At 42.5% G+C, this 10,779-nt stretch overlaps 1 protein-coding gene across 5 annotated transcripts; it reads right to left on the bottom strand.

Moving 5' to 3' along the window:
• Positions 1–687: 687 nt before the first annotated feature.
• rbm26 (RNA binding motif protein 26) lies at positions 688–10,448 on the bottom strand. Of its 5 annotated transcripts, XR_004613365.1 has the most exons (23): positions 9,920–10,392; positions 9,710–9,828; positions 9,261–9,379; positions 9,047–9,138; positions 8,679–8,956; positions 7,935–8,216; positions 7,585–7,827; positions 7,016–7,156; positions 6,533–6,673; positions 6,227–6,335; positions 5,933–6,089; positions 5,032–5,229; positions 4,575–4,676; positions 4,428–4,496; positions 4,229–4,327; positions 4,059–4,133; positions 3,476–3,646; positions 3,201–3,305; positions 2,845–3,042; positions 2,515–2,601; positions 2,282–2,395; positions 924–1,762; positions 688–805 (listed from the first exon to the last, which is right to left on the bottom strand). XR_004613365.1 is itself a non-coding variant. In XM_034580793.1 (22 exons), exons 1-22 carry the CDS (start codon positions 9,976–9,978, stop codon positions 1,673–1,675), a joined length of 3,045 nt encoding a protein of 1,014 aa, XP_034436684.1. In that variant the 5' UTR covers positions 9,979–10,448; the 3' UTR covers positions 690–1,672. The 5 variants fall into 5 exon arrangements, 4 of the variants coding, with proteins under 4 accessions (XP_034436684.1, XP_034436674.1, XP_034436691.1 ...); XM_034580793.1 differs by having other exon boundaries at positions 690–1,762; positions 4,575–4,673; positions 9,920–10,448; XM_034580783.1 differs by having other exon boundaries at positions 690–1,762; positions 9,920–10,395.
• Between the last annotated feature and the right edge of the window lie 331 nt (positions 10,449–10,779).

Genomic DNA, 10,779 nt, shown 5'->3' with positions numbered 1-10,779 from the left:
GTATCTTTCTGATGTTCTCCTTTACACGTGGCATCTATTGAGAGGGATCTTCACATGTGGATCTCTCTGAGGTTTCTACGTTCTTTTAAAAGTTTTTCCTCACTCATGTTGAGGGTTAAGGACAGAGGATGTCACACCTTGTTAAAGCCCTATGAGACAAATTGTGATTTGTGAATATGGGCTATAAAATAAATAAATAATAAACAAAATTTGATTGATGGATTGAGATCACCTTCACAAGGCAAAAAATGTGCTTTGTGAGGTCACCGTGACCTTTGACCACCAAAATGTAATCAGTTCATTCTTGAGTCCAAGTGAACATTTGTACCAAATTTGAAGAAATTCCCTCAAGACATTCTTGAGGTACATCAGGTTCACGAGAATGAGACGCGCGGACAACCCGAAATCATAACATAAAAACGCTTGATCTTGCAATATTAAAGAAAGGGTCAATTGAGTCAAGTTCTCTCTACAAGCGATGAGCTCCTAAATGAACATATTTTCTTGAATACTAAGGATCTGGGTACCTGGCGTGTCGTCATCATAGTCATATATATATATATAATTAAAGTTTAGGTCTTAGCTTAAATATTACTTTGCCTTTCATTAACCAAAATAATAAAATAACTGGTTCAATAAGTTACATCAGACAAGTATCACACTCAAGTCAAATAACTTAAAACTAAATGTTTATAAATATAGTATTTTAATACAGCTGTTCTTAGTTTACAATAAAAGTTTACATTGTAAAATGTTGGAGCCTCATGGAGGAAGAAGACCGGTGGCTGGAAAGTGCCGACACATCCTGCAACAAAAAGAAAAGGTGTTATTGTTTTATTGGAATCTGGATTATAAATGTTAAAGGTTAAATACATTTCTGCTGTTTGCAAATAAAACATTTACAGACTGCGTCATGTTCTTACCTTGGGCGTTAAAATCAGGGCTGAATATTCAGTTACCTTACCGACCCAACATTATGGAAATGTTGATAGGATTTTTTAGGATTGTTTGCTCTTTTGGGGAAGAGGAAGTTTTTTTTTGTTTTTTGAAATGGTCTTTTTCAACTCAAGTCTTTTTTTTTTTTAACTGCAAAGATTTTTTTTTTGTTTTTTTGATTCTTTTTTTTTCTTGTTTTTCTTTTTTTGTTTTCGGCAGTTTTGTTTTCAGACCATTTCAATTCTTTATTTTTTGTACAATTCAAAGTAAAGCCAAGAACTGAGAAGCCAAGCGTTCATACAAATCATTTAAACCCCGACATAAAATATTTACACATGAGCATTTTAAGTCAATCTAATACTTTTCAGCAAGAGCTACGGCCTGTGATGCTGTGAAATTACAATGTAGGTTTGGTTTTCCTTAAACTGAGAGTTTAACAAATGTGTCTTAATTGGATCAGGTGTCACATGTCCAAACAAAGTATGTGTTCTGTGAAACAAAATAACTAAATCAAAAGAAAAAAGTTCTAGTTCTACATTAAGAGCATTAAAAAATTCACCATTGCTGCATCTGATACACACATTAAAATTAATCAAACTCACAATGTTCTTTTGCTAGTTACATTTTTGTGAGAAAAAAACATGACTTCTAAACAGGCATTGAAATCTAATAAAGTTGCTGGATTGTTGCTCCTTTTCCGCACCGGTGCGCCCAGAGACGAGCATGTGACTGGTCTTCATCTGCGCCAGGAGCGTGGCTCGTTGTCATCCTCTTCCTCGTCGTCGTCCTGCAGCAGGTCGTCCTCACTCAGCGACTCTTCCGGGTACTGAGGAGGAAAAGAAAACAATTCTAGTTAAACTTTTTACTTTCAGCACTTAACTTTCGACGTATATTCAGAAAACCTCAAGGGGAACAGAATTCTCAGTTTGACAGTGTGATGCTTGCTGTAATGTTTGATGGCTCCCTCTTGTGTTCCCCAATTGTACAACAACAAGAAACAAGCTGTTCTGAACGGTTATCTGACCAGAGAGTTTACCATAAATATTCCCTTAAAAGTAAATACTTCAGAATAAATCTTTGTATCAATATGAAGGGCCACACTATCTCACTTATCAACTTTACAGAGAAGCTGACACAAATCACCAGCTTCTATAAAAGGGAACAATTCCATTCTCATTAGAAGTTTAAAATGTAATTACCTGAATATGTTCAAATAATACATTCTAGGTATTAATTATGTTATCGTTCATTTACCACTACCAAGACAATGTGGAAGATCCTAAATTTGACTTGTTGTAACTCTGAATAAATAAAGATATATGCAAAGTGAGTAAGGCCCACAAACCTCATCATCTTCTGGTTCTGCTCCATCAGCATCTGCAGCACTGAGAGTAATGGCAGGCTTGTGCCACGCCAGGCGTAAAGTCTGGTTGTTGAACCTCACTCCATGAAGAGCCGCCTACAGGGGGACATGACCGAGGGGAAACAGGTGAGTCAGGTGCAGTGAAGCAGACTCGACCGCAGCTCAGAGCTCCAGTCAAGATAAAACAATACAGAGGAGGAAGGGAAATGTTTCACCTGTTCAGCCTCTGCTCTGGTCTTAAAAGAGATGACAGCTGACTGGTTGTTTTCATTTATCCGGCCGTCTTCAATCTCTCCAAATTGCTTCAAAATCATGAACAGACAACATTTTGGTCACTTTACAAAACACATTCAATCCTGTTCAACTGTTGCAATAATAGAAGATGCATTTCTAAGAATTTTTTCAAGTACCAGGTAAAATATTACAGAAAAAAATCCTAAGTGACTGTTATGGTGCTGGTTTTTCTGGTTCTGGTTTTTCTTTTAGTGTTGTTGCACCATTGGACAACAGTGAGAAATGTTTCAGTCGTTTTTCAGTGGACTTACAGCAAAGTGTGGCAGCAGGTCTACACAGTCGGCCTCGGTGAAACCCGAAATCTCCAGCACTCGTGGTCGATGGTCCACGACTGCGTGCACACCTCTTCCCCGTCCTCTGGAGCCCCTCCCCCGGGACCTGTGAGCCCCGCGGCCACGACTGTGGACCCCCCTGCCTCGCCCTGGTGACAGGAGTCCTCTTTTAGCTGCCTGAATTCAAAAAACAAAAGCACATAAATGGAACAATGTAAAAGAGAGCACAAATATCTGAATACCATTTGAGGGTGCCAGAGCACAAGTTACCTCAAATGCCAGCTGTGTATTTTAGAACTTTTAGACAGTTTTGTCTTTCAAGTGCAAGTAAATACCTCAATTTGAAGCTGGGTATACTTGATCTTCAGTAATGCTGTGTCCTCTCCTGCCTGAGTCTTCTTGTACAGGTCCAGCTCCGCATCCAGCAGTTCCTTCTGTGCCTGGAAGTATTAAAAACTCCTTTCACTTAGAACTTTTAGATGATTGAAGTTTTATATCCAAGGCCAACAAAAGAATCTAAACTTAAACATCACAATCTATTGGTTTTGAAGAGTAGGACTTTTGAGTGTCTATGTGTTGTAGGGATGGTGGCAGCTGGGGGAATGTTTACCTGAGCCTTGCTCTTGTTGATGCGTAGTGGGTTGTTGGTGCTGCTTGAGATTCCCTTTATCTCCTCCTGCAGTTTGGTGATGCTCTTGGTTAACGTGCCCAAAGTTGCCATGATCATGGCCTTGTCCTCGGCCTTCATTGCTTTGTTCTTCTCTATTTTGGATATCAGGAGCTGCAGAAAGACAAAGAATTTAAATATTAGCTGCTCTATATTACTACCTCATGAAGCACACACTGTCAGCCACAGGTCACATGGTAAGAAACAGATTATGTCACTCACAACTACATTTTGGGTCAAAATTAGCACCATGACTCGTTCTTTAATCCCTTTTTACTCGGATCACACAGTGCACATGTTGGAGAAACACCTTTCAAACCCTGTTGGTTTAGCTCCACAAACAAATCACAGCCGTCCACTGACTGGCTCAGGGACTCTGTCGCCTCGTGTTGCTTTAGAGATGCGTCAGACTTCTTTTATAGCTCCCATGCTGAGAATTAATTTTTGTGTTGGAAGGTTGTAGATCTAAATGCTGTCAGTTGATAGGGACACTTGAATATATATAAGTTTTTATACGCTTTCTCACCTTTTGTGTCTCAATGTGCTTCTCCAATATTTCCTGCTTCTTCTTCCGTACGTCCTGCTGTAGTCTTAGAGCTTCCTGTAAAAAGGGTCATGTTTTCAGTGTGAGAAAACTAATTGCTTTCTTCCCTTAGAGTATCTCTTCCTGCCATTCCCTCTGTTTTCTCCTCTCACCTGTTTCTTCTTCAGAGCTTCCTCTGAGGTTTTCTGGGCTGCCTTCAGGGCAACAGGGTTGTACACGGTTTTTGTGAGACCCATGGATGTAGAGAACACCTGACAAAGGGGGAGAAAAGTGATCACACAAAGGATTCAACATGATTTGAAGTAGGAGGACAGATTCTCCAAGAAACAAAAATTCAAAACAGAGGGTTACTTTTTCAACGGGAGGTGCTGGTTTTGAGGAAAAGCCCAAACGTTCCTTCACTGACACTTTAGAGGGATTCTAAATAAAAAAAGATCATGTTTATACCCACATTTTGAAAACTGACAAGTATATGTAAGAACCTCACATCACACACACCTGAGTGGCTGCACTGGAGTCTTGGGAGGGCTCAGAGTTAGGAGGGAGCATTGGTCCAAGGCGATCTTTGACTGACTGCTTCAGAGAGGTAGCTGAAGGCTGCTGATCGACAAAAGGCGTTAATCACAATAGGTCAGGATTAATGAGGTACATGAAACAGTTCTGATATTTCAGTTTTTTGGCTGCATCTGCCTTTTCCACTTTATTTAGACTTTCCTACCTAAATCACCTCTTCTTTACCGCTCTGAAAACAGTACTTGCCAGTCACAGGGCAGCACGACTTGTTTTGGAGCAGCAAAGAAGAAGTGATTTCCGGGGAAAGAAAAGCAGTTTTATCTGGGTGAAACTAATGTACTTTGAAGACGTGGTATCAGATTGGTAGATGGACTCAGTTACTCGCCAACTCAGTGCTTGTACTCTACTACTCATGAATGACAATGTTAAAATCAGCTTTTACCAGGCCTGGCTGGGTCTGTGGCTGATGCTGCTGCTGTGGGTGAGACTGGCCATGTACATCATTCCCATCATCACGGAACCAGTGCACCCTGATGAAGCGGTTGTTGAGAACAGCCTCTGTGCTTTGCATAGCTCGCTTGGTCTCATCTGGAGACGCAAACTGGATCAGGGCCCCCTCTGGGTCGTTCTGGTAGGCCACCTGTAGAAAGAGATCAAATGAATCAGGTATTTGAAGAATTTTACACAAGCTGTGAATCCTGGATCATTTATCTGAACTGTACCTCAACAGTGTAAGGTTATCAAATGCACATAGTAACACAGTAACTTAATGAGGTTATATGAGGGATAGAACACAAGAAATGCAGCTCCGGACACTTCACAAGTAAACTACATGCATTGAGTGTTTCACACGAAGAAGACAAAGGACAAAATTAACTTAATAAAAGTAACGTAAGGTAGAAAAAAAACTGTTGAGGAGCACTGCAGCCACCTTGTGGTGAGAAACTGTATAACTGCTACTGGCTGCTCCCCCATAACCCTAAACTGTGTTTTTTCAATCTGTGGCAAAGTTGACCACCCAACCTCAACTCTATGATGCAATTCTCAGGTTTCCAAAAGGATTTTCCAAAAAGTGATACATACTAAAAATAAAATGTACTAATGTGGATGTAGCCAAAGTGGAGGTACTGAGTGATAAAAACCAGTAACAAAGACAAAACTTAAACCACTTCTTAAAAATCCCAAATACAACTAAACTCTGTAGTGGTTTTTAAATCCCTTAACCTACATACACATCAGTGACCTATTGAGCAGCTTCATTGTTTGCATGACACAGTAACTACATGTTTTCCTGATTAAACATCAGAGCTGTGACTTCATGTCCGTAGCACCGCTGCACTGACCTGCAGGTTGACGATGGTGCCAAACTTGCTGAAATGTTCATTGAGTTTGCTGATGTTGTTGAGATCTGGGGGAATTTGCCGAACCAGCAGCTTGGTGTTGGTAGAGAACGGAGGTCTTTTGTGGTAGCCCTGGTGGTTGGGTTTTATAAAGTTGGGTCTGAGCAGAGAAGGGAAATTATAGAATAATTCAGTGAGGAAAATATTAAATCACACATCAGTTGAATTTTCTTTAAACAATATGTTAAGGGGAAGCATATGACTTGTTTTATCTTAAAAAGGGAAAATGTGTCTTACTTGTCAAACCAAGGTTTATTTGAGAGGAGGCCTCCATCGTGAGAAATAGCTGGTCTATTTCTCGGATCAGATTCCATTACAATCCGCATACAGTTGTTAGGAATCTTGTCTGGTGAGGGACAAATGCTGACAGATCAGTTTGGAAACTACATAACACTCCACACAAATACAGTACCATGTAATAATGGTGTTTTCTTTGTTTGTGAAGCAGCAACAGGCAGCACACAGGCCAAAGGACAAAGTGTGATAATATGTTTTGAGACAATCTATTCAAAGCTCCGATAGCTCAGTTCACGAGAACAATACCTCTCTTTGGCTGGTCCACCTCCCCCATTGTGAGGCCAATCAGGTTGGGTCTCTGGGCATTGACCCTGTGGCGGTAGATTGGTCTGGAGGTGTTGGTGATGCTGGGAGCTTCAGGATTGTACACATCTGTCTCATAGTTGTCTGTTAAGCAGAGAGGATTATTTAATTCATAAAAGCGCAAATGCAAGATACATTAACAGTGATAAATACTGTAGTCATAAATACTAAAATAATGCCCGGTCCCAATTCACCCCATAGCTGTACCACTTCGCCCAACCCCTTCGTTTTGCACGTGGCCATGGAGGGATAGTGTTGTCACATTTCGTTATGTGACTTAGGGGCGGCCATGTAGCCCTTCAAACACCCCTTCAAACGTGGTACATTCAGAAATTACCAGCGAAGGGCACTTCATATCAAGGGGTAGGGCCATGGGAGAGGAATTGGGACAGGGCCTAAATGTGGAGCTTTACACACGGCCATTACCGGCGTTGAAGAGCGGCCCCGGAGCCTGAGGAAGTGAGGGTCGCATCCCAGAAGTGACGATGGTGGGAACAGAGCTTGTGATGGAATTGGGAGGAGCATCCATTCCTGATGGTTGCAACGGAGGAAGGGGAGGAGGCGGACCTGTGTCAGACAGAACAAAATTAATAACACAGAAGCAAAACAACAACTTGACAAACTAATTTGCTTGTCCTTTGGTTGATTATATTAACTTGCCTATGTTAGTATGACAATAACTGTATGTACAATAACTATCTAACTGAGATAATATCAGAGGATTAACCAATAATGAAAATAAAAATTAGCTGCAGCACTACATGTATTTCTGTCTACCAATCTAAACTTAAAACTAGTTCTCATGAAGGTTTACACAGAAAAATATATTTATTAATCAATTATTATTAGTATTGGATATCTGCTGATAGCAGCAGCTGAAAGTTCTACACTGCATTGCTAATGCTAATGTTGTTTTGCTAATGAGAATGAGAATAGGAGCTGGATAAACCTGCACTGACTGAGTTTTGTTTTGTTCATATAAACTGAACTCATACCTGCAACAGGTGGAAGGCTGGGTGGAAGGGCACCCGGTGGGGGCACAGGGGGCCGCAGGTTTACAGGTGGGGGGTTCATGAGAGGTGGTGGGGGTGGGAGCCCAGGTGGCGGTGGGCCATCCACACCTGTGATTGGCGGAGGTTGGAAAGGCAGCATATTGGGCAAATTGACATCTTCCACAACGACTGGGTCACTTCCATGGTCAAAAGGACACATGTCCCCACGCATGCAGAAACCCTTTTCTGGAAAACACAGCAAACACAGGTAGAACATCAATCACACTGAAATCTAATAATAAAAACAGCATGTCTGCAGACTTCCTGCAAAACGTTTTGCCAAGTTTTCTCACCATCATAGTCACGGCATCGATTCCTCTGTTGAGGAGGCGGTGGCCCCCTACCAAAAGGGACACGATCGACAGGGAGATCAGGGCAAAAGTCTGTCCAACTCTCACTGCTGTTGTTGCTGTGATGGTGTGTGGGGGCGATGACTGTAATGGTGCTGCTCAGTGACGGCACAGGGAAGTGTGTAGTGGTTGCAGTGGAGACCTGGGATGCTGCAGCGTAGCCGTCACCGCTCTCTGGCCTCTCCACGCGTTCATGATCGAACTTCATTTTTGCAGGATCTCGTTCTGTGAACAGACAGTGGCCATGAATAGTAGTAAAACAAGACTGGGTCTTAGTATGTGGCTAGACCATGTGTGGTCCATGTGCAAAATTGAGGATGTGGTTGGGAACTTTTGGTGTAAACAACTACTTGAAATGGGATGTAGCCAAAGGCTGTTCAAAAAGATGGAAAATAGTGTAATTTGCCTATTGGTGTATTCATGACATCACACTTCATATTTGCATTCAGTTGAGTCTCAGCCGGTTTTCACCCTTTATCTATTTGCTTCTCTCTGTGCTCACATATGCAGTGTTTAATTACAGCCAAGTTCCAGATAAAGCTTGTTGTTTGTTCTGTTTCCATTGTCAAGTAAGAATGAAATAGTGATTAAAACACGGTCCATTAATACCAAATGTTAACATTGTCTGGCAAAATCACCAACAGGGTAACACAGTTGTGTTTCTAAACCTGGACTTTGGAGTCTTACCTCGACTCCTGCTTTGAGACCTGGTCCTGCTGTGGGTCCTGCTCCTGCTGCGTTCTCGATCCCTCTCTCTGTCCCGGTCTCTGTCTCTATCCCTGTCCCTTTCTCTGTCACGATCCCGGATGCGGTCCTTGCTCCAACTGCGGCTGCGGCTACGACTGTAGGTGCGACTGCGGCCTCTCCTGCGATTGTAGCGTTCGCGGTACGAGTCCCTCCTTGGCTGGATGCGGTCGTACTCTCTCTTCCTGGAGCGATCGTCTCTCTTGCGGTCATCGACTCTCCTAAACATGTGGATAAACAACGACAAAGTAATTAGCTAAATGTTATAACGAGCTGATGACAAAATGTTCAACAGGGAGGTGTGCACGCACCTGCTATCTCTACTGTAGCGAGAGCTTGATTGTGGAGGGCTGTGATTCAGCCGCCGGGAAAACTTCTTCTCTCGTTCTTCATCCCGATTTATCTGAACAAAAAAGGGCAACATGGCATAAATAACATGTATTTAAAGAGAGCCTCTGATGTGCGTGTTCCTCTTGTTTAAAGCGTATCATGCGGTGGTACCATAGTATGATGAGAGAAAATTACATCATCTTTTTTCTGCTCGTCTTTCTCAACTTTGCCCAGAGAGGATGGATGCTCCGGCGGTGGGAGGTAGCTTTTGTTGTTCACGGCTTCAAACAGCTTGTCCACGAAAAGCTGCGTCTCTGAAAAAGAAGAAGAGGAACCTAAGCAAACATTTGAATACATTGATACTTATTTATATCCTTCAGCTGAACCCAGATAAATAAAACAAGGCTTCTGTGAAGCAGGGGATGAATTATCCCAGTAAATGCATCTCTCTCATATGTTCACAGAGCTAACCGTTCGCATCTTTTTTTTCAGTTTGACGTGATTCAAGAAGTAACGCCAGAACCACGCTAACTGCTTTTATAACGTTTTTCCCGGTTTGCAAACATCGTGGTTTACCTCAGTGACCCGCAGGTTGGGGGGAAATAATACATGTCAGGAACCAGGTGGGTGAGGGATTTAACTACCTTTCTGAAGAAATACATCCAACTGGTCGATACACAGGGCTTTGAGTTCCTTCTCACTTTTATCCTTCTTCACCAGGGCAACGACATACTTGGCGAGGGCGGAGGGGTCTGCATCACAGCTGGAGACGAGAGGAGAACAACCCATAAACAACCACGGGAATAAAGAATAAACGACCAGAGCTTGTGATGCTAACGGCTAACGCTACTTACATGGGCTCAAGGGTCTCAGACAGCCATGTTTTCAAGGCATCGAGGTTTTCAATGATCATTTTAGATGCAGCCAAACTTCCACCGCGGCCTCGGTGAACGCCACCGGGATGATGTCACTCGCCGAGTCTGCTACTTTCAATGGGGTCACACTTTAGTAATATTTGATTGGGGCCGGGGCGTCAAAAGCAGCGTTGAGCTAAACTTAGCTCAGCGTTAGCCAGGCGAGCTAGCTAGTTAGCGGAGGTCTGTTCCAGGCCCCAAGCGCGCGGTTTGATTCCTCAACTCTCGTCATACATTTGTCCTGGAAGTGAACATGGAGCGAGAGCGGCATCAGTCAAAGTTCAGCCAAACAAAACATGGCTGTTGGGGAGTAATATTTAACTGTTCAACGTGAAGGGAAATCCACGCTTCACTTTCCACTGTGTCTCCTCACGCAAGCTAACGTGCCATGGCCACTATTTACTTCCGCTTGTGGGTCTCGTCGGCGAAATCCCGCGAGAGGTAGGCGGGCCGTCCTGTTTCCGTCGGTGACGCGAGTTCTCTGCAGAACCGACATCATCACAAACTGCATCAAACCCCTCATGTTTTAATAATGTTGAGTGTTTTAATAGAAACATTATAACCTGTGTGGAGGTTGAACTTACATTGTGAACTACATAAGACGGGAGGGGGGTAATCGAATTAAAGTTGTAAAACGAGGCTTCCCTCCTTTTGGCAGTAGGTGATAATATCACTATCACTACATAAACAGACTAATAGATCTGTTCAGGTCAAAACCCATCTCTTGTTTCTCTTCAGATCGTATTAATCTTTCACTTTTGCAACAGTCTAAGACATCAAGTGAATCTGTTACCACTGAC

This window comes from Hippoglossus hippoglossus, chromosome 3 (genome assembly GCF_009819705.1).
Source record: "Hippoglossus hippoglossus isolate fHipHip1 chromosome 3, fHipHip1.pri, whole genome shotgun sequence".
Taxonomy (NCBI): Eukaryota; Metazoa; Chordata; class Actinopteri; order Pleuronectiformes; family Pleuronectidae; genus Hippoglossus; species Hippoglossus hippoglossus.
The sequence above is the reverse complement of the archived record's forward strand: the minus strand, read 5'-3'. Positions and strand labels throughout refer to the sequence as shown.

Excerpts from the sequence above, each read along its gene's own strand:
- rbm26 (XM_034580783.1), bottom strand. The coding sequence starts at position 9,978 with ATGATCATTGAAAACCTCGATGCCTTGAAAACATGGCTGTCTGAGACC. Across the intron at positions 9,380-9,709 it reads GGATGTATTTCTTCAGAAAG|AGACGCAGCTTTTCGTGGAC; the intron begins GTAGTTAAATCC and ends CTTCTTTTTCAG. Across the intron at positions 4,328-4,427 it reads CAGCACCTCCCGTTGAAAAA|GTGTTCTCTACATCCATGGG; the intron begins GTAACCCTCTGT and ends CCCCTTTGTCAG.